This window comes from Cucurbita pepo, chromosome 1 (genome assembly GCF_057944985.1).
Source record: "Cucurbita pepo subsp. pepo isolate OVF chromosome 1, ASM5794498v1, whole genome shotgun sequence".
Lineage (NCBI taxonomy): Eukaryota > Viridiplantae > Streptophyta > Magnoliopsida > Cucurbitales > Cucurbitaceae > Cucurbita > Cucurbita pepo.
In genome coordinates, this window is record NC_141798.1 from 7,538,773 (window position 1) to 7,563,868 (window position 25,096).

General features: G+C 38.9%; 5 protein-coding genes across 10 annotated transcripts; 3 read left to right on the forward strand and 2 right to left on the reverse strand.

Annotated features, from left to right (window-relative positions):
* The first annotated feature begins 244 nt into the window (after nucleotides 1–244).
* On the forward strand, nucleotides 245–5,389 carry LOC111776241 (phosphate transporter PHO1 homolog 1). 2 transcript variants are annotated; one of them, XM_023655642.2, is made up of 13 exons: nucleotides 245–743; nucleotides 832–1,132; nucleotides 1,209–1,645; nucleotides 1,736–1,807; nucleotides 2,445–2,574; nucleotides 2,674–2,794; nucleotides 2,865–3,114; nucleotides 3,193–3,297; nucleotides 3,401–3,445; nucleotides 4,120–4,272; nucleotides 4,338–4,622; nucleotides 4,838–4,974; nucleotides 5,076–5,389. In XM_023655642.2, the coding sequence occupies exons 1-13, from the start codon at nucleotides 369–371 to the stop codon at nucleotides 5,164–5,166; spliced, it is 2,502 nt and encodes an 833-aa protein (XP_023511410.2). In that variant the 5' UTR covers nucleotides 245–368; the 3' UTR covers nucleotides 5,167–5,389. The 2 variants fall into 2 exon arrangements, with proteins under 2 accessions (XP_023511410.2, XP_086977410.1); XM_087121284.1 differs by having other exon boundaries at nucleotides 550–660.
* Nucleotides 5,390–5,860: 471 nt separating this feature from the next.
* LOC111776388 (Zim17-type zinc finger protein) lies at nucleotides 5,861–7,889 on the forward strand. Of its 4 annotated transcripts, none has more exons than XM_023655833.2 (4): nucleotides 5,861–6,088; nucleotides 6,176–6,293; nucleotides 6,443–6,571; nucleotides 7,371–7,889. In XM_023655833.2, exons 1-4 carry the CDS (start codon nucleotides 5,940–5,942, stop codon nucleotides 7,479–7,481), a joined length of 507 nt encoding a protein of 168 aa, XP_023511601.2. In that variant the 5' UTR covers nucleotides 5,861–5,939; the 3' UTR covers nucleotides 7,482–7,889. The 4 variants fall into 4 exon arrangements, with proteins under 4 accessions (XP_023511601.2, XP_086979377.1, XP_086979380.1 ...); XM_087123251.1 differs by having other exon boundaries at nucleotides 5,862–6,088; nucleotides 6,170–6,293; nucleotides 7,321–7,889; XM_087123254.1 differs by having other exon boundaries at nucleotides 5,863–6,088; nucleotides 6,170–6,293; nucleotides 7,426–7,889.
* Nucleotides 7,890–11,592: 3,703 nt separating this feature from the next.
* Nucleotides 11,593–17,608, forward strand: LOC111811957 (putative phospholipid-transporting ATPase 9). The gene is made up of 13 exons (XM_087124833.1): nucleotides 11,593–11,996; nucleotides 12,081–12,176; nucleotides 12,415–12,799; nucleotides 12,883–14,171; nucleotides 14,257–14,367; nucleotides 14,445–14,721; nucleotides 14,807–14,895; nucleotides 14,994–15,102; nucleotides 15,777–15,986; nucleotides 16,072–16,197; nucleotides 16,279–16,377; nucleotides 16,470–16,661; nucleotides 16,737–17,608. Exons 1-13 carry the CDS (start codon nucleotides 11,923–11,925, stop codon nucleotides 17,319–17,321), a joined length of 3,642 nt encoding a protein of 1,213 aa, XP_086980959.1. The 5' UTR covers nucleotides 11,593–11,922; the 3' UTR covers nucleotides 17,322–17,608.
* LOC111776402 (putative calcium-binding protein CML16) lies at nucleotides 16,367–19,071 on the reverse strand. Its single transcript, XM_023655843.2, has 2 exons — nucleotides 18,435–19,071; nucleotides 16,367–17,412 (listed from the first exon to the last, which is right to left on the reverse strand). Exons 1-2 carry the CDS (start codon nucleotides 18,878–18,880, stop codon nucleotides 17,277–17,279), a joined length of 582 nt encoding a protein of 193 aa, XP_023511611.2. The 5' UTR covers nucleotides 18,881–19,071; the 3' UTR covers nucleotides 16,367–17,276.
* A 1,641-nt stretch (nucleotides 19,072–20,712) lies between these two features.
* Nucleotides 20,713–24,920, reverse strand: LOC111776250 (proline-rich receptor-like protein kinase PERK9). 2 transcript variants are annotated; one of them, XM_087116915.1, is made up of 9 exons: nucleotides 24,738–24,920; nucleotides 23,371–24,545; nucleotides 22,805–23,257; nucleotides 22,643–22,729; nucleotides 22,497–22,567; nucleotides 22,339–22,415; nucleotides 22,120–22,267; nucleotides 21,169–21,333; nucleotides 20,713–21,088 (listed from the first exon to the last, which is right to left on the reverse strand). In XM_087116915.1, the coding sequence occupies exons 2-9, from the start codon at nucleotides 24,182–24,184 to the stop codon at nucleotides 20,909–20,911; spliced, it is 1,995 nt and encodes a 664-aa protein (XP_086973041.1). In that variant the 5' UTR covers nucleotides 24,185–24,545; nucleotides 24,738–24,920; the 3' UTR covers nucleotides 20,713–20,908. The 2 variants fall into 2 exon arrangements, with proteins under 2 accessions (XP_086973041.1, XP_086973040.1); XM_087116914.1 differs by having other exon boundaries at nucleotides 23,371–24,669.
* Between the last annotated feature and the right edge of the window lie 176 nt (nucleotides 24,921–25,096).

Sequence of the window (25,096 nt, forward strand, 5' to 3'; positions counted from 1 at the left end):
GTTCCTCAACGGATAAAAGTTACTCTAGGGTACATATGGTGGAAAAAAAATTATCTTTTAGGCGGTTTTCAGTAGTTTTATGAGATATATCTTTTTTTAATTGGAAGGAACACATGGGGGAAAGTTTGTATTTTTTTTTTTATTATTTTTTTTTTGCAAGGGGAAAGGGAAATTAGGCTTCTTCCCTCGTCTCTTTCTCTTGGTCCCACAAGTTTTCACCTTTATATTCCCCCACCCTTTCAAAAACTTCATGAAAGCCAACCATGTTGGTCGGTAAGTCAGCCATTTCCGGTGACAGTCCATAAACCTCCGGCGAAGGTCACCACTATGCTGCTTTCAAGTGGAGAAAGAGCATAGGATATTTTAGAATGTGCTGTCGAGAATCAGTACGAAGCACATCCTTTTTCCATCCCATAAATAATGGCCTTGCCCTCTTCCATTCACCACTCACAACAACCCCTTCTTCTTCTTCTTCTTCCTCCTCCTCTGACCTCTCTCAGACTCTGCTACTGACAGAGTACACCAACATGGTCAAATTCTCCAAGCAGTTCGAGGGACAGCTGATCCCTGAATGGAAACATGCTTTTGTCGATTATCGACAACTAAAGAAGGACCTTAAGAAACTATATCTTCTTAAAACTGATACCAATCCCGCCGCCGGTACGGCGCCAAGTACCCTCTTGTCTTCCATAAAAAGGCTCTCTTTTTTTGGTCACCAACGCAGAGATCATGGACCTATTCATGTACCCTCTTACGATTTCTTCTTTTTTCCCATACTCAATGCTTTCTTGTGTGATAATATATCATAAAGTTGGAATCTTTTGTTAACAGGTTCATAAGAAACTTGCTTCCTCTGCTAGCAAGGGAGATATGTATGAAACAGAGCTGCTCGACCAATTTGCCGACACAGCTGCAGCTAAGAATTTCTTCTCATGTCTGGATTTCCAGCTTAATAAAGTGAATCAATTCTTCAAGACAAAGGAGGCGGAGTTCATGGAGAGAGGAGATAGCTTGAAGAAACAGCTGGAGATTCTCATTGACTTGAAAACGGCGATTCAGTGCCGGCGACAGACCGGCGATATTGCAGCTGATTCTAAGGAGGATGGTTCCATCTCCTACACGATTTCTTGTGGTAAATCATCAGCTGAGCTGCCAACTTGTCGGAATCTGCTGTAGTTATGTGTTTTATGTTTTGTTTTGATATGCAGAGGACAAAACAGAGCAAGAACAATCCCAAGAGAACAATATCAATGACGAATTGGAGAAGACAGAGTTGGCATTTTCAGACTCGCCAAGATCCGAAGAAATGGGAAATCCGACAAGAACTAAAATCTTGGATCGTAAATGGAGATCATTTTCCGGTCGGGTGATCAGTTTTCAAGGGAAGAACATAAAAATGAACATTCCTCTGACAAACCCATCTCGGACTTTCTCTGCTATAAGCCATTTATTCAGGGAAGATTTGGCGAACTCAAAGAAATGCAATGAAGGAACAAAACTTCATATTAACAAGACCAGGTTGCACCATGCAGAGAAGATGATCAAAGGAGCTTTTGTTGAGCTGTATAAGGGGCTGGGGTTTCTCAAAACTTACAGGCAATTGAATTTGCTTGCCTTTATAAAGATTTTGAAGAAGTTTGATAAAGTAAGTAAAAATGGGTACTGATAATTCATTTGTTCCATCATTGCCTCTGAAATCTTGCTTGTAATCATAAAAGATCCTGCTTTTTTGCAGGTCACTGGAAAACAAGTTCTTCCCATTTATCTGAAAGTTGTGGAAAGTTCTTATTTCAACAGCTCCGACAAGGTAAATTTGTTATCATTATTTGAAAAACCGATTCAAATAGAGCATCAAGGTTCTTAAAACGCGTCGACTAGTGAAAAGTTTCACGTCCTTATAAACAATGTTTCGTTCTCCTCCCCAACCGACGTTGGATCTCCCTAAATCCACCTCTTTGGGGCCCAGCATCTTTGTTGGCACTTGTTCCCTTCTCCAATCGATGTGGGACCCCTCAATCCACCCCTTTCGAGGCCCAGCATTCTTGCTAGCACACCGCTTTATGTCCACCCTCCTTCCAGACTTAGCCCTTCTTGTTGGCACATCGCTCGGTGTCTAGCTCTAATACCATTTGTAACAGCCCATGCCACCGCTAGCTGATATTGTCCTCTTTGTACTTTTCTTTTCGGGCTTCTTCTCAAGATTTTTAAAGCGCATCTGATAGGGAGAGATTTAAAGAATGTTTCATTCTCCTCTTCAACCGATCATGTCTAGATTTATATCATTATCAGCTGAAATCTTCCCATGAAAAAGCTCTCAGACAATGTGAAGTGGCTATTGGTCTCATAGTTTGTCACGTCTGTCCTGTGGTCTCAAATTCATATGAACACTTAAATTATTTTAGAACCTAAAAAAGAAAGTTGGAGTAAAGTCTTGGAAATGACAGGCAATAAAGCTAGCAGATGAGGTAGAGGAGCTGTTCATCAAAAACTTTGCTGAGGATGACAAAAGAAAGGCCATGAAATACCTTAAACCAAAGCAGCGTAAAGAGTCACACGGCATTACCTTCTTCGTCGGTGAGTTCTTTTAGTGTCTATCTATTCACCAGGCTGTGCCACACCCACACCCACATCACACCACTTGGCTTTGAACTAAAGACCATTTTCCCTGAACAGGACTGTTCACTGGTTGCTTCATTGCGCTTCTAGCTGGTTATGTTATCATGGCTCATATCATGGGGACGTACAAAAGGCACCCTTTCTCTCTTTACATGGAGACTGTCTATCCAATACTTAGGCAAGTATATTTGTGCATCTTTTTCTTAATACCTTTTGCAAGTAATTAACAAAATGAAACTTGTTTACAGCATGTTCAGCTTGATGTTCTTGCATTTCTTCCTCTATGGCTGCAACATCTTTGCATGGAGAAAGACTCGGATCAATTACAGCTTCATTTTCGAGCTATCCGCGACGAAGGAACTTAAATATCGAGACGTGTTCTTGATATGTACCACTTCAATGACTGCTGTTATTGGTGTCATGTTTGTTCATTTGACACTGCTTTCAAAAGGCTACTCTTATACTCAAGTTCAAGTCATCCCTGGCCTTCTCTTGTTGGTAATTTCTCAACATGAAGCCATATTTTTGGTCTCTAAGCTACTCTTAGATTTTGTAAACATTTTCCTCATGTTACAGTTGTTCTTGCTGCTACTCGTGTGCCCCTTCGACGTTTATTATCGATCGAGTCGCTACTGTTTCCTACGTGTGATCAGAAATATAGCGTTTTCACCTCTTTACAAGGTAAATCCTTTCTCCAATGATTCATCCTCCATCATTTTAACTTCATCAAGGTGAATTTGGAAGCTTATAATGTATTCATCATTTTCTCAATTACTTTGTGCAGGTAGTGATGATGGACTTCTTCATGGCAGATCAGCTATGTAGTCAGGTATGTATATAAATCAGCATTCTTAGCGAAAAATGTGAGGTCCCACGTTCGTTGGAGAGAAGAACAAGGCATTCCTTATAAGGAAGTGAAAACCTCTCCCTAGTAGACGTGTTTTAAAACTGTTAGGCTGACGGCAATACGTAACGAGCTGAAACAGACAATATCTACTAGTGGTGGGCTTGAGCTGTTACAAATAGTATCAAAGCCGGACACCGAACAGTGTGCCAGCAAGAATGCTGGGCCCCAAGGGGCGTGGATTGTGAGGTCCCACATCGGTTGGAGAGGGGAACGAATCATCCCTTATAAGGACGTGGAAATCTCTCCCTACTAGACGCGTTTTAAAATCGTGAGGCTGACGACGATACGTAACTGGCCGAAACGGATAAAATCTACTAGTGGTAGGCTTGGACTGTTACAAATAGTATCAAAGCCAGACACAGGGCGGTGTGCCAACAGGACCTTGGGCCCCAAGGGGGTGGATTGTGAGGTCCCACATTGGTTGAAGGGGGAACGAAACATTCCTTATAAGGAAGTGGAAACCTCTCCCTAGTAGACGCGTTTTAAAACCGTGAGGCTGACAGTGATACGTAAGGGTCCCTAGCGAACAATATCTGCTAGTGGTAAGCTTGAGCTATTACAGAAAATGACTTTTCTCACAACGGTTTGTGGTTTAGGTCCCGTTGCTGCGAAACCTCGAGTACATGGCCTGTTACTACATAACAGGAAGCTACAAAACACAGAATTACAACTACTGTATGAACGGAAAGCATTACCGAGATCTCGCTTATGCCGTTTCGTTTCTACCTTACTACTGGAGAGCAATGCAGGTATAGGATTGATATAATTTGCACTATACTTTCATCAACAAAGCCTAACAAGCCTTCGTTTTCAGTGTGCCAGGCGCTGGTTTGATGAAGGACAAACAAGCCACCTTGTGAATCTAGGAAAGTATGTGTCTGCAATGTTGGCTGCTGGGGCCAAAGTGGCATATGAGAAAGACAAGGCCAAAGGAGTTGGATGGCTATGTCTTGTGGTGGTCATGTCAAGTGGAGCAACAGTGTACCAATTGTATTGGGACTTTGTAAAGGATTGGGGATTGCTTCAAGTGAACTCCAAAAATCCATGGCTTAGGAATGATCTAATGCTTAAACGAAAGACCATTTACTACTTCTCCATGGTATAATCACGAGTCCCGACAACGCTCCGTTTTTCGGTTTCGATAACTTTCGTAGCAGAGAAATCTATCAGTCACCAATGGAAAAAGATAAAGCACTCAAAATGATTCTTGAAATTTCCTCTTAATTGGCTCATATTTTAGTAAGGAAAAAGCAATATTCTTAATCTCCTCCTGATAAGATGGAAATAGAATCTAATACTTTGGTATGTTGGCAGGGCTTGAACTTCATGCTTAGGCTTGCATGGTTGCAAACTGTTCTTCATTCAACTTTTGGACATGTTGATTCAAGAGTTACTGGACTGTTCTTAGCAGCTCTTGAAGTCATTAGAAGAGGGCTGTGGAACTTTTTCAGGTAAAAGTTACAAACTTTTCGGTTTATCGATACGATTATCGAACTGTTCGAGTCGTTCTTCTTTTTGGTCACTGTAATAAGCATCTGTCCCAATGGCCCAGGTTGGAGAATGAGCATCTTAATAATGCTGGAAAATTTAGAGCAGTTAATCCAGTGCCACTTCCATTTGATGAAGTTGATGAGGTAGAGTGATGCCTATCAGCAACAGTCACGAACGGGATTCGAATCGACACGGACCGATGATTTCGTGGAACGTGTGTTTCGAGAGGAATCTTATTGTCCCCTTTCACCATCAGCAAGGAAGCAACTTGATCCTTGTTGTGGTTCAGTGAAATTTGGGACAGTTCAGTTCATACACTTGTATACAATTTTTTCTGATTTGATCAATGAAATGAAAATCATTCAAAATTGCATAGTTTTGTTCATCAATAAATTCCTCTAAGCACTGCTTATCATCTAGAGTTGTGTTTCTGTAATAGCTTAAGCTCACCCACCGCTAGCAAATATGATCTTTTTTGGACTTTTCCTTCTAAGCTTTTTCTCAAAGTTTTAAAATGCGTATGCTAGGGAGAAGTTTCCACGCTCAAGAAATGTTTTGTTCCCCTCTCTAGATCTCACAATCCACCCCCTTGGGGCCCAGCATCCCGCTTGCACCTCGTTCGGTGCCTGACTCTGATATCATTTGTAATAGCTCAAGTCTACCGTTAGCAGATATTATCCTCCTCGGGATCATTTACTTTGTTTTGAAAAATGGGTTATTTTATCACAAATTTTTAGGTGATCCATACAAAAACTCTATAGGTCAACTGATTAACAGTTGGAATTACCGTTGGTGTACCAATATTCTTCAATCAGGCAGGATGAAGTGTCGTTTTTGGTAGTTGGAGGAATACGACATGTCGGCTTTCTAGAGTATGTAGAAAGCACCTGGAGGGGAGCGTACTGTATAAGCGACCACCGAATCCATGGCAGCGGCAAAGACACTGTGTTTTTCGTCTCCCGCGCTTCTTCAGCAATCCTTTAACCCTTCCCAGACTCGGCCGCATCCATCTATCAAGGCATTCAGACCTATCGTCTCTTCGAAAGCAAACCCTAGCAATGGCTTCTTCATTAGGTAAATAATCATTAGCTTCCGTCGTTCGGATTCCCGTCCTCACTGTGCTTTCCACTAGAAAATTGAGCATTTCTTTTCCAGGAGTAGAAGCTTTCGTACAGCACCGGTTACTCGGGAAAACCGAAATAAGGTGCTTACGGTTTCAAGATTGGTGGATGGTAATTCTGGCGATGACGATGAATCTGCACAGAGAAATTCGGATACGGTACGAGTAGCTAGCAGAACTCAGTTCCATAATGAATCTCTTTACGTTCCATTATTCTGTGTTTTGTTTGAATCAGTTAAAGCTTCATGTTGAATTGAGCTAGAGATTCTTGAACTTATGGATTGTGTTTATCTTTCTTCGATTTGCAGGGGGCAGCCATTGATATAAAGCTTCCAAGAAGAAGTTTGCTGGTAACGTTTACCTGTAACCAATGTGGTGATAGGACGAAGAGGCTCATCAATCGATTAGCTTACGAACGGGGGCTTGTTTTTGTTCAGGTACGCGCTGGTGCTTTTGTTTGCAATTTGTATTCCAAAACAACAAAAGGAGGAGTATGTAGAGTGAAGCAGCATCTTTCTGGTGGTATAGAAATATAATTACTTGCAAAAAAATGTTCAAATCATATAAAAGAACTGAAGATTGAAAGAAATTTTGCACAAAAAATGGAAGATGTTGGGCTCACTTTTGATGAGGAAGGTGATGATTTGGAGGTAAATTATCTAAGGAAGAGGTCTCATCAAGTCGAAGCCATAAAAAGATTGTTTAGCATAAGTTGAATTGTGATATCCCACGTTGGTTGGGGGAGGAGAACAAAACACCCTTTATAAGGGTGTGGAAACCTTCCCACGCATTTTAAAGCTTTGAGGGGAAGTCTGAAAGGGAAAACCCAAAGAGGATAATATCTGCTAGCAGTGGATCTTCTGGGTCGTTACATGAATCTTCTAGGAAGAAGCCTAGAGCAAAGAGTTCAAATAAACACACAATCAACGATGAATAATGTTTATAAAACAGAAAAGAGGAAGCATGCATTTCTAAGTGTATTTTAAGATGGTTTTATGATGCTGGAATTCCCTTGAATGCTTGCAATTATGATAGTTTTTAGGACAGTATGGCGTTGGAATGAAACTGGCTGACTTACTATGAATTGAAAGTGCCAATCGTTTCTTGAATTTCTATGGGAGCTTTTGACCTCTGGATGCTTGCGATAGTGCTTATGATTGATTAATGGTAGCAAATGTTGTTACAGGGTTTCTTAATTTGGGTGGTCGGATGCTTACCAATTGATATTCTGTACAGTGTGCAGGGTGTCTAAAGTATCACAAACTGGTTGATAATCTTGGTCTTATTGTAGAGTATGACTTCCGAGAGGACGACGTGGATGTGAACTCGAATTCAGATCAAGTTTGATGTGTTTAAATGGTGTCATTTCCATGTTTGAATCGTTGTTGAAATATCATTTACATTGCTGGTGCACCTTTTTTTTTTCCTTTATCCCTCCTGGTTATTTGCAATCCCATTGATTCCTCCTGGGACTGATATGGCAGGCAAAATGGATTGTTGGCTATTTCATTTGATCCATAATGATTATAGAAAAGAAAGGTTGTAGGCATCAAAGAATTAACCTATTTATTGTCGATCCGAGCAAGAGCACAATGTATAAGACATCAATTATCTTTGATAGTTTGTTCTCCGACTCTTGCGATCGTTAGACCTCCAAAAAAGAGAATAACTGAACTGATCATCTCTTTTTGAATCAACAGAACAATATGTGGAAGATGTGATGCATCTTAGTGATAAATTTTGATTAGAAGTTCATCTGTACTTTCACTTGCATCAGACTGGCTCGTCTGATGAGTGATCCTTTCTCGGACTGTATGACCAGTTTCATGATTGTTGTTGCTTGCTTTCTTTATAACAGGACTGGTTTTGGCCACCCAACATCAACCTCCTAGAAATCCACAGTTAAAGCAGGGTGGATTACACCGGCCCATAGTCGCAACAAGAACAAGACGAGTTTCTCTTTGATATTACATTGATTATCAGTGGAAACCTCTCTCTATCATAAGCATTTTAAAACTTTTAGGGGAATTCTAAAAGGGAAAGCTAAAAAATGATAATATTTACTAGCGGTGAACTTGAGCTATTACAAATAGTATCAAGATCAAATACCGGGCAGTGTGCCACGCTAGCCCTTAAGGGGATGGATTGTGAGATCTACATTGATTGGAGAGGGAAACGAAACATTCCTACATTGATTGGAGAGGGAAACGAAACATTCCTTGTAAGGGTATGGAAGCTTCTCCATACAATACGCGTTTTAAAACTTTGAGAGGAAACCCGAAAGGGAAAAATAATATTTTTTAGCCGTGAGAATAATTTCTGGGCTCCAAAGTTCAAATGTAATCGGCCCGACCCAAATATTATTTTCATAAATGGGCTCATATCAACCGGCCCATCCTTAAAATGGTACATTTAGAATTGGGCTTTTACTAACACCGGTCGGCCCAAATGAAACGCTTAGAAATATCGGTGGCTTGATTGAAGATAAGAGCGTGTGGAAGGAAATTATACCATAATTGTTCATTTTCGGGAACATTTCCTTAAATTTTAAATAAAGTTTGTTATAAATTACTCGCATTTATCAAAATTTGGGTTAGTTTGTTTATTTTCAATAAATCTTTAAATTTCTAAAAATGATTATTTAATTATAGACTATATTTATATTTGTCCACGTGCAAAAGGCTAAATACTATAAACAGAATTAAAGTAATAAATAAATAAATAAATAAATAAATAAATGTAGGAAAGGAAAATAGGAAAAAAAGGAATGATCATTCGGCCGACATTTTCGACTTGGGATTTCTTTTTTTCTTTTTTCCACTGAAAAAACATTTAAATTACAATAATACCCTTACAACATCCGAGGCATGAGCACCACAAGATCGAACCCGACCCATCATCCCCGTTATTACTTATTACTTCACCAACTTTCATACTAGGCCCAATCATCGTCTTCCACGTCATCCCTGCATTTTTTTTTTTTTTTTTTTTTTTTGGTTTCTTCTCCTTATGGGACACCTATGTAGTGGTTTAAATCATTCTCAATATAGTTTGAATCTTCCTCGTTTCTTGATGCAACACTTTAAATATATGGTTCAAAAGCGTTCGATATTATAATTTAATACTTTAAGTTTTGTATACGAAAACGACTTAGTCCTTAGTATTCCTATTTAATTAAAAAATCTTCTTCTAACCAAATCAAGAAACGTCAACACAAACAAGACAAACAAATAAAGAGATATCGAAATTCTAAATGGATCTAATTTTTTATTACTCGAAATATTTAAATATTTAAAATCCAATAATTCCTCTCTCCATTTATTATTATTATTATTAAATTTTTATGAGATACGTGAAGTTTTGGTAAACATAATCACTTGCCTATGAAAGTAACCCAAGTGCAAGCAGATTGTTGGTTTAATTAATTTTTAATTACCAATCCATGCATATAATTTATTATTTATTAAATATATATATATATATATTATAGTTTTAGGGTTGTAGTTAAATTGCTAGAAATCCATATGAGATGGGACATAATCAATAATCCAATGATATTGCTTACTTCCAACTATTAGAAATTGGAATAAGAATCAATACAATTACTAGAATACCCTTTGTCTTTTTTGTTTAAACTAACTAATATGTTGATATAATTTTTTTTTATTTTATTGTTAATTTAGTTCATAGAAATTTTATTATTCTAACCATTTATTTATCATTAACCAATAATGAATCTCGAAATAAAATTACATTAAAGGAACTTTTTAATATAATGATATAAATAAAAGGATATCAATAAATAATTGCTAACTAAAAAATTAGTACTAGAAAAATATAAATGAATTTAATAAAAATATTTGACTTCAATTAATTAAATAATAATAAAAATGTAATAAATGAATAAAAAAATAATACTTATTTCAAATATTAAAAAGTTCATACCATGCAAGATGGTGTGGGTTCACTCATTTCCAAACAAACCATGCTCAAAATTGCCCTTTCATCGGCCACTTGGACTCAAAAGGTCCCACCGGTGTTGAAGATTGTTGGAAGAAGAGTTCCACATCTGTTAATTAGGGAATATGAATTTCTTTATTGATACGAGATCTTCTGGGAAAATAAAAAATAAAGTAAGTTAATAATTTCAGAGACGGTGTCACATGTTAACCAATCACTTATTTTTTTAATTAATTAATTTTATTTATTTAAAGCTATATTCGTCTAAAAAATAGAAATAAAAAATGTCCCACGTTCTATTTTTCTCTGTATATGGATATATATATAAGCTGCCTTTAGTTTTGTTATTTTCTTACCTGACTTTTTTATTATTATTTTAAATTCTTTAAATAATAAAATAAAAATTGACTCTTATATATTATATTAGTTTTTTATTTCCACTATCTCCTGAGTTGACGCCGTCATCATTCTGTCTCTGTTCCTTCATTTGTCTTCTTTTTCTTTTTGTCTGCGACAATCTTCTGTGTTCTATTTATTTATTTTTTTTGTAGATTTTTTAAAATATGTTTATAAATATTAATTTTAAATATATGTTTCATTTTCTTGTCTTACTTTTTTAAACAAAAATTAACATAATCAATGTGTTTATTTTATAAAAAAACGTAATTAAATGATTATAATAATTATATAAAATTTTATTATTTTTACACCATTCTTTTCTAAATTAAAAAGATATATTTTAATTTTTAATTGCAAAACATTTATGAAATGAACACTTTCAATAATTAATAATAATTAATATTAATTATTCCGCTTGAGAATATTGAAAATTGATGCTTTAAAAGAGAATAATATAAATTTAGAGAGAAAAAAAAAAGCATAGCTCTAAAAAGCTCTCTTTATAAAATGTTACTTTTACTCATATAATCCATATTTTTTCAACGAATAATTAGATATTGCTTGCAATTATTATAATATAATATGAATTATTAAATATGATAAAAATGATAATTACACATTTATAAACAGTAATTTATTTTTAGTTTATTTAAAAAAAATTAAACTTTTTTACTTTTTACATTTATAAAGTGGTAGCTAAAATTGGAAATAAATTAATATTTGATAACTACTTTACACCTTTATAGGTCTTTTTTTAATTTTGTTTTTTTTTTAAATTCTTACCTAAATCATAAATAGTTAAAAAGAAACTGCTTTGTTTTTTTTTTTTTTTTTCTATTTTAATTTAACTTGAAAAAAATGTTTTTTTAATTTTAAAATTAGTATACTGTTTCAAACTCATTTTATTTGTTAAAATCATAACATACAAAAATAATTTTTTTTATAAAACATTATATTATTGTAAAACAATAATTATACAAAATTAAAACATAAAATAAGAAGCTAGAACACAATTATTTTTATGATTTATAAAAAAATTTGTTAAAAAATAGTTGATAAGAGTGGAAGCTGGGTGAGATTGGTTTGACTTTGACCACATCCGACACGTTTGGCATCTTCCCTGTCTGTGTCTTCTCCCCTAATTCATAGTTTAATTAACCCCAAAAACAAAACCCATCACTCAAATTCTTCATTACGCCTCACAATTTTGGTTTCAATTTTCAGAATTCGTCTTTTTAATTCCTCGAAGCTCCCTTTTGTGGTGTTCGAATCGGGTGTTTGCTGTAAAAATCCCCCTTTTTATTTGCTTCAAGAGGAGGGAAAGGTGCCATGATTAACCTCTTAATGAAGCTATTACAAACAATTTGAATGTTGAAGAAAAAAATCGAAAGAAATTGCAAAATGGGTTCTTCTTTTGTCTGTTTGTTCTATGTTAATCAATGGAGAAAGGGAAGGTGATGCAAAAGAGAAGACTCTTTCAGAGCAGAGAAACAGCCGCCATTGGTGGGTGAGCTTCTGAGTTCTTTAATATCAAACATTCTCTTCTGCCAAATGGCATTGACATTCTCTGTCTTTTGTGTTTTCAAGGAACCATCGGGCTTGCAGAGAAGACAATTTAGTGGATGGTTTCTGCCATTTCATGACAAAGTTTAAGGTTTCTGTTTCTGGGTTTTCCTCGACGAGGTCGGAGATTACGATATAACCCACCTTTACATGTCTTTCCATGTTTTTTTTCCCCTCTTTTTCTGATCCTTTCAAATGGGGTTTGGTTCAAATTTGCTAAAGAACTTCCAAAGATTCATATCATTTCATTGTTGTTATGGATTCGATTTGGGTACTCAACCTTATGAGCTTTCGAATTGAAAATGTTCTTTAGTTTTGGCATTGAATTTCTGCTTGTGGGATACTAAAAAATGAGCAGCGGCAGAAGGAGAAAGCTTCATTTTAGCAAGATCTACTCGTTTGCTTGCGGGAAAGCTTCTTTAAAGGATGATCATTCACAACTTGGAGGACCTGGGTTCTCTCGTGTTGTTTTCTGTAATGAACCAAAGTGTTTTGAGGCAGAAATTCGTAGCTACATAGACAATTATGTTAGTACCACCAAGTATACTTTAGCTACTTTCCTGCCTAAGTCATTGTTTGAGCAATTCAGGAGAGTGGCCAATTTCTACTTTTTAGTCACTGGGATCCTTGCTTTTACTCCCCTTGCTCCTTACACCGCTGTCAGCGCCATCGTCCCTCTTATTCTCGTCATCTCGGCGACAATGATCAAAGAAGGGATCGAGGATTGGAGGCGCAAAAAACAGGTATTTATCATGTTCAAGTTTCTGCAACTCTAAGTGAAAGATCAATGATGTTGCTTAATATTATTAACTGTGGACCTTTGCAGGATCTTGAGGTAAACAATAGAAAGGTAAAAGTGCACCATGGAGATGGAGTTTTTGGTTATACAGAGTGGAAGAATCTGATGGTTGGTGATATTGTGAAAGTAGAGAAGGATGGATTCTTTCCAGCTGATATTATCTTGCTTTCATCAAGTTATGAGGACGCAATCTGCTACGTTGAGACGACGAATCTCGACGGCGAGACGAATTTGAAACTAAAACAAGCGTTGGAGGTAACGTCGCATATGAACGAAGATTTTATCTTCAATAGCTTTAAGGCTATCCTAAAATGTGAGGATCCCAATGCAAATTTATACAGTTTTGTTGGTAGTTTAGAGCTGGAAGAACAACAATATCCTCTGTCTCCTCAACAGCTACTCCTTCGAGGCTCTAAGCTTCGGAATACTGATTATATATACGGGGTCGTTGTCTTTACGGGTCGTGACACGAAGGTTATTCAAAATTCTACTGATCCACCTTCAAAGCGAAGCAAAGTTGAGAGGAAAATGGACAAGATTATATATTTTTTGTTCTGTCTTCTGTTTTTGCTTGCTCTTGTAGGATCTATAGTTTTTGGCGTTGTGACTGAGGATGATTTGGAGAATGGGAGAATGAAACGATGGTATCTGAGGCCTGATGATGCTAGAGTTTTCTATGATCCAAAAAGGGCTCAAATGGCTGCAATTTTCCATTTTCTTACAGCACTGATGTTATATAACTACTTCATTCCCATATCACTCTATGTATCAATAGAAATTGTGAAAATTCTTCAGAGCATGTTCATCAATCAAGATATTAATATGTATTATGAAGAAGCGAATAAACCAGCTCGTGCTCGCACCTCGAATTTGAATGAAGAACTCGGTCAAGTCGATACGATACTCACTGACAAGACGGGAACTTTGACATGTAATTCAATGGAGTTCATTAAGTGTTCTGTGGCAGGGAGGGCTTATGGTCAGGTAAATGAGGGGAAGCACCATGAGGATGTCAAGAATCAAGCTTCACATATCAAAGGTTTTAACTTTAAGGATGATAGGATTATGAATGGGAATTGGGTTAATGAGCCTCATGCCAATGTCATCGAAACTTTTCTTCGTGTTCTTGCAACTTGTCATACGGCGATACCCGAAATCAATGAGGACAATGGAGAGGTTTCTTATGAGGCCGAATCTCCAGACGAAGCAGCATTCGTGATCGCTGCTAGAGAACTCGGATTCGAGTTCTACAAAAGAACACAGACAAGTATATCACTGCATGAGTTTGATCCTTCATTAGGCAAGAAAGCGGATAGGTGACTGTTTGCTGTTAATACCTTTCTTTTGATTTGATAGCATATCCATGAGCTTCATGTAGATGACATTGTTTTGTTTTTGCAGGACATATAAACTGCTGCATGTTTTGGAGTTCAACAGCTCAAGAAAGCGGATGTCTGTCATAGTAAGAAATGAAGAGGCTAAGACATTGTTATTCTGTAAAGGTGCAGACAGGTCTGTGGTTTAAATAAAGAGTCATGCTTCTGCTTTGGTTAAAGGTCAGGATCCCCATAACTTCATTACTCTTGCAGTGTCATGTTTGAAAGGCTTGGAAAGAATGGGAGGGTGTTTGAGGAGGAGACCAAGGAACATGTCAGTGAGTATGCTGATGCAGGATTGAGGACTTTGATACTCGCCTATCGTGAGCTCGACGACGAAGAATACAGAGAGTTTGATAGCAAGTTCACTATGGCGAAAAACTCGGTTAGTGTAGACCGAGAATCGTTGATTAATCAAGTGACTGATAAAATCGAAAGGAATCTGATTCTTCTTGGTGCCACTGCTGTTGAGGACAAGCTTCAAAATGGGGTGAGTTGAGAAGTGTTATGAGTTCATAATGGTGAGCTACTACTGCTATTGAAGGTCTTGGAACTGATGGTTCTTCATGTTTTAGGTTCCTGAGTGCATTGATAGGCTTGCTCAAGCAGGAATAAAGATTTGGGTATTGACTGGGGACAAAATGGAGACCGCTATCAATATTGGGTATGGATGGATACTTGTTTTCCTGAGCTGAAATGTTCATTTGAGTCCTAGTTGTATCATATCTGGATTTATACTAACTCTTGAGCTTAAAATTGCAGTTTTTCCTGTAGATTACTGAGACAAGATATGAAGCAGATTGTAATTACACTCGAGACGTCGGAAATTCAGGTGTTAGAGAAGACTGGGGATAAGACATCGATCATCAAGGTGAATATATACTCATTCCTTGTCAAATGTACTATAGAAGGGAAAGTGTGAGATCCCGCATTGGTTAGAGAGGGGAACGAAACATTTCTTATAAGGGTGTGGAAACTTCTCCCTAGTAGATGGGTTCTAAAACCGTGAGGCTGACAGTGATACGTAACGGGTTAAAGTGGACAATATCTACTAGCGGTGGGCTTGGATCGTTACAAATGGTATTAGAGCCAGACACCGGGTGGTGTCTCCCGAGGGAGGTGGATTGTGAGATCCCACATTGGTTGGAGAGAGGAACGGAACATTTCTTATAAGGGTATGGAAACCTCTCCCTAGTAGATGCGTTTTAAAACTGTGAAGCTGATGGCGATACGTAACGGGCTAAAACGGACAATATCTACTAACGGTGGGCTTGGGCTGATACAAATGGTATTAGAGCCAGACACCGGACGGTGTGCTAGTGAGGACGCTGGCCCCCAAAGGGGGTGGATTATGAGATCCCACATTGGTTGGAGAAGGGAATAAAGCATATTTTATAAGGGTGTGGAAGTCTCTCCCTAGTAGACACGTTTTAAAACCGTGAGGCCGATGGCAACACGCACGGGCCAAAACGGACAATATCTACTATCTTTAAGCATCAATTGACTCTCTTCCTTCCCTGTGGAATCTTTTTGATAATGTTTTAGGCATCGAGGCAAAGCGTCCTCGATCAAATTACTCGAGGGAGAGCTCAGATCGCTTCACCAAGTGGGATATCTGAAGCATTTGCATTAATCATTGATGGAAAATCACTTTCTTATGCTTTAGAGGACAGCATGAAGGCATTGTTTCTCGAGGTAGCAATACATTGTGCTTCTGTTATTTGCTGCCGTTCATCTCCAAAACAGAAGGCACTGGTTAGTTTTCGTACTCTTACTCTTTAATTTGGCTTAAAAATCACATCTAAAAAGATACCGACTCGATTCTCATTCACGGTGGCAGGTAACGAGGTTAGTTAAATGTGGAACACAGAAAACAACTTTAGCTATTGGTGACGGTGCCAACGACGTCGGAATGCTTCAAGAAGCAGACATTGGAGTTGGAATTAGCGGTGTTGAAGGAATGCAGGTGCTGAAGAACGCAGACGACCCATATGTTTTGATGATTCAAATTCTTCAAAAATTAACGAGTTCTTTTATGTCTACCCAGGCCGTTATGTCGAGCGACGTTGCGATAGCACAATTCAAATATTTAGAGCACCTGCTTCTTGTTCATGGACATTGGTGCTATAGAAGGATATCATCAATGGTAATGCAGTTTATACATCTGGATTCAGAAAACATCATGTTTCATAAGTTTCTCTCTTTGAGATTGATGAGTTTTTGCCTATGGATTTGCAGATTTGCTACTTTTTCTACAAGAACATTACTTTTGGTTTTACAATATTCTTATACGAAGCATTCACATCATTCTCTGGGCAGCCTGCATATAATGATTGGTTTCTATCGCTTTACAATGTGTTCTTCTCGTCGCTTCCAGTGGTAGCTTTGGGCGTTTTTGATCAGGATGTTTCTGCAAGACTCTGCCTCCAGGTATGTTCTTGTTGCTGATAAATCTGAGAAAAAATGGCCAAATTTTAGGCTTGATTTCTTTGTTTGATGTGGCAGTTTCCTCTCTTATACCAACAAGGAGTGCAGAATGTTCTATTCAGCTGGGTCCGAATTCTCAGTTGGATGTTTAATGGGCTGTGCAGTGCTGTGATCATTTTCTCCCTATGCACTCGAGCGCTCGAGTATCAGGCGTTCAACTCCGACGGGAAAACTGCAGGGCGGGATATTCTGGGTGCAACGATGTATTCTTGTGTTGTTTGGGTCGTGAACTTGCAAATGGCGCTCGCTGTTAGTTACTTCACCTTGATACAACATCTTTTCATCTGGGGTTCGGTTTCGATCTGGTACATTTTTCTCCTGATCTATGGGTCCATGACCCCCACGTTTTCAACCAATGGTTACAAGATCTTCATTGAAGTCCTTGCCCCTGGCCCTTCCTACTGGCTTGTGCTTCTATTTGTGGTGATCTCAACACTCATTCCTTACTTCTCCTACTCAGCGATACAGATGAGGTTCCTTCCTATGTATCATCAAATGATTTTATGGATTAGGAATGAAGGGCAGCTGGAAAACCAAGAGTACCGTGATCTTTTGAGGTCAATAGCTCCCGATCAACGAGCATGGGTTCCACCGCACGGTTAGCAGCCGAAAGGTGCCACTTAAAACAGATGAAACCATTGAATATGATGCTGTTTTCTTGCTCTTGGACAAATCTGACATGAACCAACATAGCCTGTCCCAAGAAAATACAGAAGAAGCATCAGCTCCAAGTTCTTGTGTACATTAAAAAAGTGAGGGAATTCATTGTAGGATTAGATAAACATTAGTTCAAGCAACAAAAACAAAGAACATAATAGCAGATCCTCTGTCAAATATACAACTCGACGTTTATACAATAATCGATTTAACTCTCTGAGCTTCACAACTAATGAGAGTCCTTAGAGTATTAAATAGCTTTCTGAGTGACACATGTATTAATCATATCAGGTCTTAGGCCAACCTTGAAGTTTCAACCTTCGATGAAAGTTGAATATTCAAATGCCCAAAGTCCAGCATGTATGATAGACAAGACATGAGAGTAAGACAGAAAAAAGTACCAAATGACAAAAGAACAGTTGTTGAAGGCATCTAAAATCATGTGAGGAACACCTAGCAAGATTAGACATTCATTTTAAAGTCAGGTTTTGTAATCAACCAGCTAATTAGCAACAGCAACCCAATAATGCTTTTTAATCCATCTCAAAGTTTAGTTATGTTAGTATTCAATTCATTAGTGACTTCTTCTGGGACTGTTTATGAGAGATCTTATCAAACCATAAGAACGAAATTCAAAGAATAGTTCATCACTTTCTCCAACCTATAGGTACCAATTTTGTGATTCTGGAAAAAAAGTTGAGTATAAATACCAAATCAAACACTTACAAGAGTAATAGAACTATATGAATAACACGAATATAATGTAATATATAGAATATTGGGGCAAATACAGTACAGGAAGCAAGTTGAAAGATCAAATATAGAATTGAAACATCGACATTACAAGCACAGTTGGGATTGTTTTTTTGTTTTTTCTTTCTTGTTTTCCTCACATCAGGGCTGCACCAAAAGCTTATGAAGAAATTAATTACTGGAAACGAACAGCGACTAAGATCAGATGGTAATTATACCATGCTATGTACATCTAAAGAAGGGGAAATCAAAGTGTGAATGAACACGATCTACGCAAATGTAAGGCCGAGAAAATCTGCGGCGGACCTGGCCATGACGGTGGTGAATTCGTTGAAGCTAATTACGCCATCGCCGTCGGTGTCGGCTTGCCGCATCATCTCGGAAAGTTCGCGGTAGGACAGAGGATGACCCATCTTAGCCATGGAACCGGCGAGCTCGGAGGCAGTGATGAAGCCATTGCCGTCACGATCGAAGGATTTGAAAACCTCCATCAACTGCTCTTGATTGACGAGAATATTGTCGTTTAAATCGGGGAGAATCGCATTGACCAATTCGTCGAATTCGATGGAGCCGTTGCCATTGGAATCCATATTGGAGAGGAGAGAATGGAGTTGATCGCCAGAGGGCTTGATGCCGAGGGAACGGAGGAGGGCGCCAAGCTCGAGCTGGGTGAGGCTACCATCGGAGTTCATGTCGAAGCGCCTGAAAATGTCGTGCAGCTGCTTGAGCTGATCGGATTGCAAAGAAGCCATGGATTCGCGATTCGAGAGGATCCGCAGGGAGGAGTTGGTCGAGGTTAGGGGATTTGGGAATCGGTGAGGTACAGATGTGGGGCTTTCCTTTGGTTTGGTGACAGAATTGGAAGGGAAACTGTTCAAACTTGAATGAACAAACCGCGTTCTTTGGAAGTTGGATCCAAAAAGGAAGAACTCAATACTTATTTACTTTATTATTATTATATCTATATATATATATATATATATATATATATATATATTATTCAATGCAAGATTTATTGACTTTTCGGAGCCTCCGTCCACTTGAATTTGATATTTACTTTCCTCTATTTTATTTTTCTTATTTTATATATAAATATAAAGCTATAATAACTATATGATCCAAATTCTGATCTTACTACTGGGCCGGCCTGCTCGTTGGTCCAAACATCAAAATGGGCCTAGTCCATATATTCTTTGGACTTGTGGCGGCTCTCGAGTTAAGAGTCGGACTGCCTTCCGTTCTTGAACAGAGATGTTTATTTAAACCATGTGTCTTGACATTCCAATTTTCTCTACTCTCTGATGGCTAAATAGATAGCTGAAAGTTGCGGTAGAGATGTCTGTTTAAACTGTGAGTCCTGACCCACGAAAACCCAATTTAGATGGAACAAAAGATTATAATTCTCATTTATTAATTTATTATTATTATAGTAAATAAGTGGTTGAATTTTTAAAAACTATGTTAACTAAACATTATATTTTAGTTATGAATCATTATTGCATTAATTATGATATTTTATAATACTTTCTTATTTAGAATTATCTATTTAGATTTTTTTTTTGGAAGAATAGTTATTATTATGGTAAATAAAATTTAATAAATAGACAATAATTCATCTCCACTTGAGATTCCCCAAGTTATCTTAATCTTCACACATGAAGTTTAAACCAGTTGAATTGAAGTGAGAGTCGAGTAGGGCCTGTTGAGGATTATTGGGATTGGGAGTGTCCCACATTGGTTAATTTAGTGGAAGATCATGGGTTTATAAGTGAGGAATACTATCTCCATTGGTATGAGGCCTTTTGGGGAAGCCCAAAGCAAAGCCATGAGAGCTTATGCTCAAAGTGGACAATATCATACCATTGTGGAGAGTCGTGATTCCTAACAGGGCCCCAGGTCATTTCACATTCGTTGGGGAGAAGAACAAAACATAATTTATGTTGTGGAAACTTTTGGGGAGAAGAACAAAACATAATTTATGTTGTGGAAACTTTTTTCTAGCAGACGCGTTTTAAAGTCTTGAGGGGAAGCCCGAAAGGGAAAGCTCAAAGAGAACAATATCTGCTAGCATTGGATTTGAGCCGTTACAAATGGTATCAGAGCCAGACACCGGACAATGTGCCAGCCTTCTCGCTTCCAAAGAGGGGTAGACACGAGGCGGTGTGCCAGTAAGGACGTTGGGCTCAAAGGGGAGTGAATTTGGTGGCGGAGGAAAGAGTGCCAGCGAAGACGCTAGGCCCCGAAGGGGGTGGAGTGTAAGCCCGAAAAGGAAAGCCCAAAGAGAACAATATCTGCAGTAGATCTAGACCGTTATGGGTCATAACCTAAAAAATCGAAGTTTCGATATGATCTTTGGCATGCGGTTCGAGAATTAAGTCCGTCTATATGAAAGATGAAAGTTCACCAAATTTAGTGTCGAACAGATACCCGACGGACTATATAGCTTGCCAAAAAGACGTCTACTCGAAAAAGGATTGACCCGGTGATATTCTGCTACAAAATTGCAGAAATTCACAACCAATGTAAATATCAAAACTTGGTAAGAGAAGTCCCTAAACCCAAGAAACTATATTAAGTAATATGATTTATGTATGAATAATAATGGCATCTCTATTGAGCATGAATTGGGGGATTGTTCATTCATCTGTACTACTTACATGAACATCAAGAAGGTGCTCTTGGTATCAACCTGAGTTCCAGTGGGCATGGAAAAAAGCCTTCCTGGAAAAAAGCAACATATTTCCCCACTCTATATCATATCTACAAAATCTCCTCTTCAATCAGGCATTTGAGCTACCTTGGCTATAAAATTCTGAACTGTAATCTTGGTTACCGAACGCCAGCATTCGGAAAAATCTAAGCTCGGCAGATTGTTGACCCGAGTCGAAAGCTTGACTCTCCCCAAATCTCATTCCATTGCTTAAATCTGCAGTGCCTAAACTATCAAAAGCTCTAACAACCTGAGAATGAGATAACAGTACTGTGAAAGATGAACAATTATGAATTTCAGGTTATTATGTATCAGTAGCAAAAACAGAACCTGTCCCATGTGTGGTCTCTTGGCAGATGCATGGCGCACGCAAGCAGCAGCTATTCCTATCATCCTCAACATTTCACTCTCTATATAGTTCCTTTCAAGCCTAGGATCCACCAAGTTTTTGAAGTCTTGGCTGTTGTTGAGTGCGTGGTTTAGTAAAGGCCGAGCCTGAAAGATGAGAACATTGTCCGGAAAGCTTGATTTGAGTTGCTAATGCTAAAATAAGATACATGTTTTTTCAAACAATTCAGAATTATAGTGAGGACATTCATGCTTCATATGAATCCATTTGTGTGATCCCAGTCGGTTGGAGAGGGGAACAAACATTCCTTATAAGGGTGTGGAAACCTCTCCCTAGTAGACGCGTTTCAAAACTTTGAGGGAAGGTCAGAAAAGAAAGCCCAAAGGACAATATATGCTAGCGGTGAGCTTGGGCTGTTACAAATGATATCAGAGTCAAGCACCGAGCGATGTGCCAGTAAGGACGTTGGGCTCCCAAGAGGGTGGATTGTGAGATCCCATATCGGTTGGAGAGGGGAACGAAACATTCCTTATGAGGGTGTGGAAACCTATCTCTAGTAGACGCATTTTAAAACCTTGAGAGGAAACCTAGAAGGAAAAGTCCAAAGAGAACAATATCGGCTAGTGGTAGACTTGGGTTGTTACAAATGATATCAGAGTTAGACTCCGGACGGTGTGCCAGCGAGGAAGCTAGGCCCCCAAGAGGGGTGGATTGTGAGATCCCACGTCAGTTAGAGAGGAGAACGAAGCATTCTTTATAAGGGAGTGGAAACCTCCCCTAGAAAATGCGTTTTAAAACCTTGAAGGGAAGCCTAGAAGGAAAAGCTCAAAGAACGACTTGGTCTTTCTAAGATTATAAGAAAATTTGATAGGTTGGTGGCATCATCATATCCATATCAGTGAAAACATACAAGAGAAGCATGAATAGATTACCCATTCAACAAGGCTCTCATCCCCCATTGGTTGGGACGAGTCCACAGCCTTCCGACCCGTAATCAGCTCGAGAAGTACAACTCCGAAAGAATATACATCTGATCGCTCGGTTAACTTTCCGCTCGATGCATATTCAGGGGCAACATATCTGCAAGAAATATAGATTTCAAAGACAAGGATCCTGAGAGGCTGTGGTACCAACAATCATAAACTACCTACCCAAAAGTTCCCACAACACGGGTAGTTATATGAGTTTGTTCATCCAGAGCTAACTTAGCAAGCCCAAAGTCTGAAACCTGCGTGATAGCCAACAAAAGCATGAAGCATACACCTATAAGCTAAGCATTTTAGCATAGATTATGAAACTTTAAGCATACCCGAGCTTCGAAATTTTCATCGAGAAGAATGTTCGAAGATTTGATATCACGGTGGATGATTCGAGGATGGCCTGACATAAACGAAATCGCCGTCTTAGCGTCGACATCAATCAGCTGGCTCTACAGGAAAAGACACAGAAACTTACAGTCTTCATGAAGGTATGCAATTCCCCGTGCTGCACCAGCTGCTATCTTATAGCGTTTTGACCATTCCAGAACGAGCTCACCATCCCCTAATGTGGAAAAAGAGCTTAAAATTAAGTTTTCCTTACTATGCTAACCAGTCAAGAAGTCCAAAATCATAGTACCTTTAAGATGAAGATGGTAGTAGAGGGAATTATTAGGCACATAATCATAGACAAGCAACCTTTGATGCTCTGAAATGCAATAGCCCACAAGAGAAACCAAGTGGCGGTGGTGAACACGGCCAATAATCTCAACTTCAGCTTTGAATTCCTGCTCGCCCTGCCCACCACCAATCTTTAGCTCCTTCACTGCAACCTCTCTTCCATCTGGTAGATATCCTTTATAAACAGAACCAAATCCGCCTTCTCCCAAAAGGTTCTGCGCAGAAAATGCATTTGTTGCTTTGAAGAGTTCTTCATATGTGAACAATGGCCTCGAACTGCCCAATCCACCAAGCTCTCTTGGAGTGTATATTCCACCACTGCCACTGCCACTGCCACCGCCACTGCCACTGCCACTGCCACTGGCATGGATGTTTTGATGAACTGTGGAATGGACCTTCATAAGGGATGATTCTACGAAGAAAAATTGAAATATCCCAATAAATTATCAGGCAGGAAGCTAATCATAAATGTTGTAGGAAAAATTGAAATATCCCAACAAAGAAACAATATTTACATTGCAGTACCCGACTTAGGAGAGGAGCTGAGAGAGGATGGCATAATGCCCCCATGCCCGGAATCATTTTTCCTTGGCTTCCTCATGTACCATACTGCAAACCCAATTATGGAAAGCATTATGATTCCAGCCACTACGCCAATTGCGACCACACCCCCTGCATTGATTCCTCCATTGCTGTTGGAATTCGAGTTAACTCCGTCATTAAGACCAGAACCATCGTCCGTGCGATTTCCTGATGGCAATGTTGGGGGTTTAGACGGTGATGGAGGAGAAAGACGCAACGGCGGTGGTGGGGGAGATGGGGGCGGTGATGACTTGGGAGGAGGACTTGAAGGTGAGGGTTCAACAGGAGGAGGAGGTGAGTTTGTAGGAGGTATTGACGCTGGGGAAGGAGGTGACGTTACTGGAGGTGTTGATGGTGGCGTAGGAGGTGATTTCTCAGGTGGGTTTGTGGGCTGTGGCGGCGGTGATGAATTAACCGGCGGGTTTGCTTGTGGTGGCGCTGGCGGTGAATTTTCAGGTGGTTTTGATGATTGTGGAGGAGGGGTTTGAGGAGGTGGAGATAAATTTGGTGGGGGATTAGATGGCGTTGGTGGAGTGGAGCTAACTGGGGGAGTTGCTGATGGTGGAGGGTCCGGTGCTGATGGCGGCGGAGCTGATGGAGTTTCCGGCGGAACGGTCCCAGGCGACGGCGGAGGAGGAGACGAAGTGGGGGTTGCTGGGTCAGAAGGATTCGGAGGAGGCGATTGTTGCGGCGGAGATGGAGTGGAGGGAGAAGCCGGCGACGGAGTTGAATTAGGCGCCGGTGATACAGCCGCCATTTTCGGAAAAAAACAACCAAGCTTAAACGTTAAAATAGCAAAAATCCGGGTTGATCAACTTAAACGGAAACTTCAGCTTTCGGTGAAACTCATTGAATCTGCAAATTTCGCGCGATATTCCTAATTCAGAACAACCCTATGATCAAACTGAATCCGATCAAATCCAACTCCGATGATATTTTATCAAACAAACTTCACAATCACCAGAATCATCCAGTGCTCTGTTTCAGCTCCTCATACCAAAACCATAGATTACACAACTCCGCCAAGTCAAAACAGTATTCTCCAGCTTCAATTCAAGCACAATCAGATCATCACAGCCTTTGAACTAACATGGAAACAATCAAATTCACCACCAAACCTACAAAAAAGAATCGAGAGAGACCCAAATGAGTACCAACAAATATGAACAAGAGCTCGATTATCAAACAATTTGGAGAAGCTATTAGGGAAAGGTTGAAGCAGTGAGTATCATCAATGGATTCCTGAAGATTGAAGAAGCAAATGAGCATCAAAATAGGGATGGAGAGGAACATGAAAACTGAAACCTTACCTTTTCCATCTATGAGGATCGAAACAGAAACTGAATTCCTCGAAAGTGCAGCCGAGTTTGATTCTCAAATTCCCTATGCGGAAAAGAAAGAAAAGTTTTCCCAAGAACAGGGCTTGGTGGGGTCCCAAAATTTCAAAGCAATTTGATAGCAATCCAAAACATAAAATATATGAAGATTTTGTCCAATGTCTGAACACAAGAACAAAAATTTGATTGACTCGTTCCTGCATACTAGTAATCATCTTGACATGGCAAAATGAGCTTTCATCCAGTAATTTACGTCACTTCATATTCAAATTAATATTATAATCATAATTATGCAATATTATAATCCTTTTCAAGTTTCATTTTATTGTTCA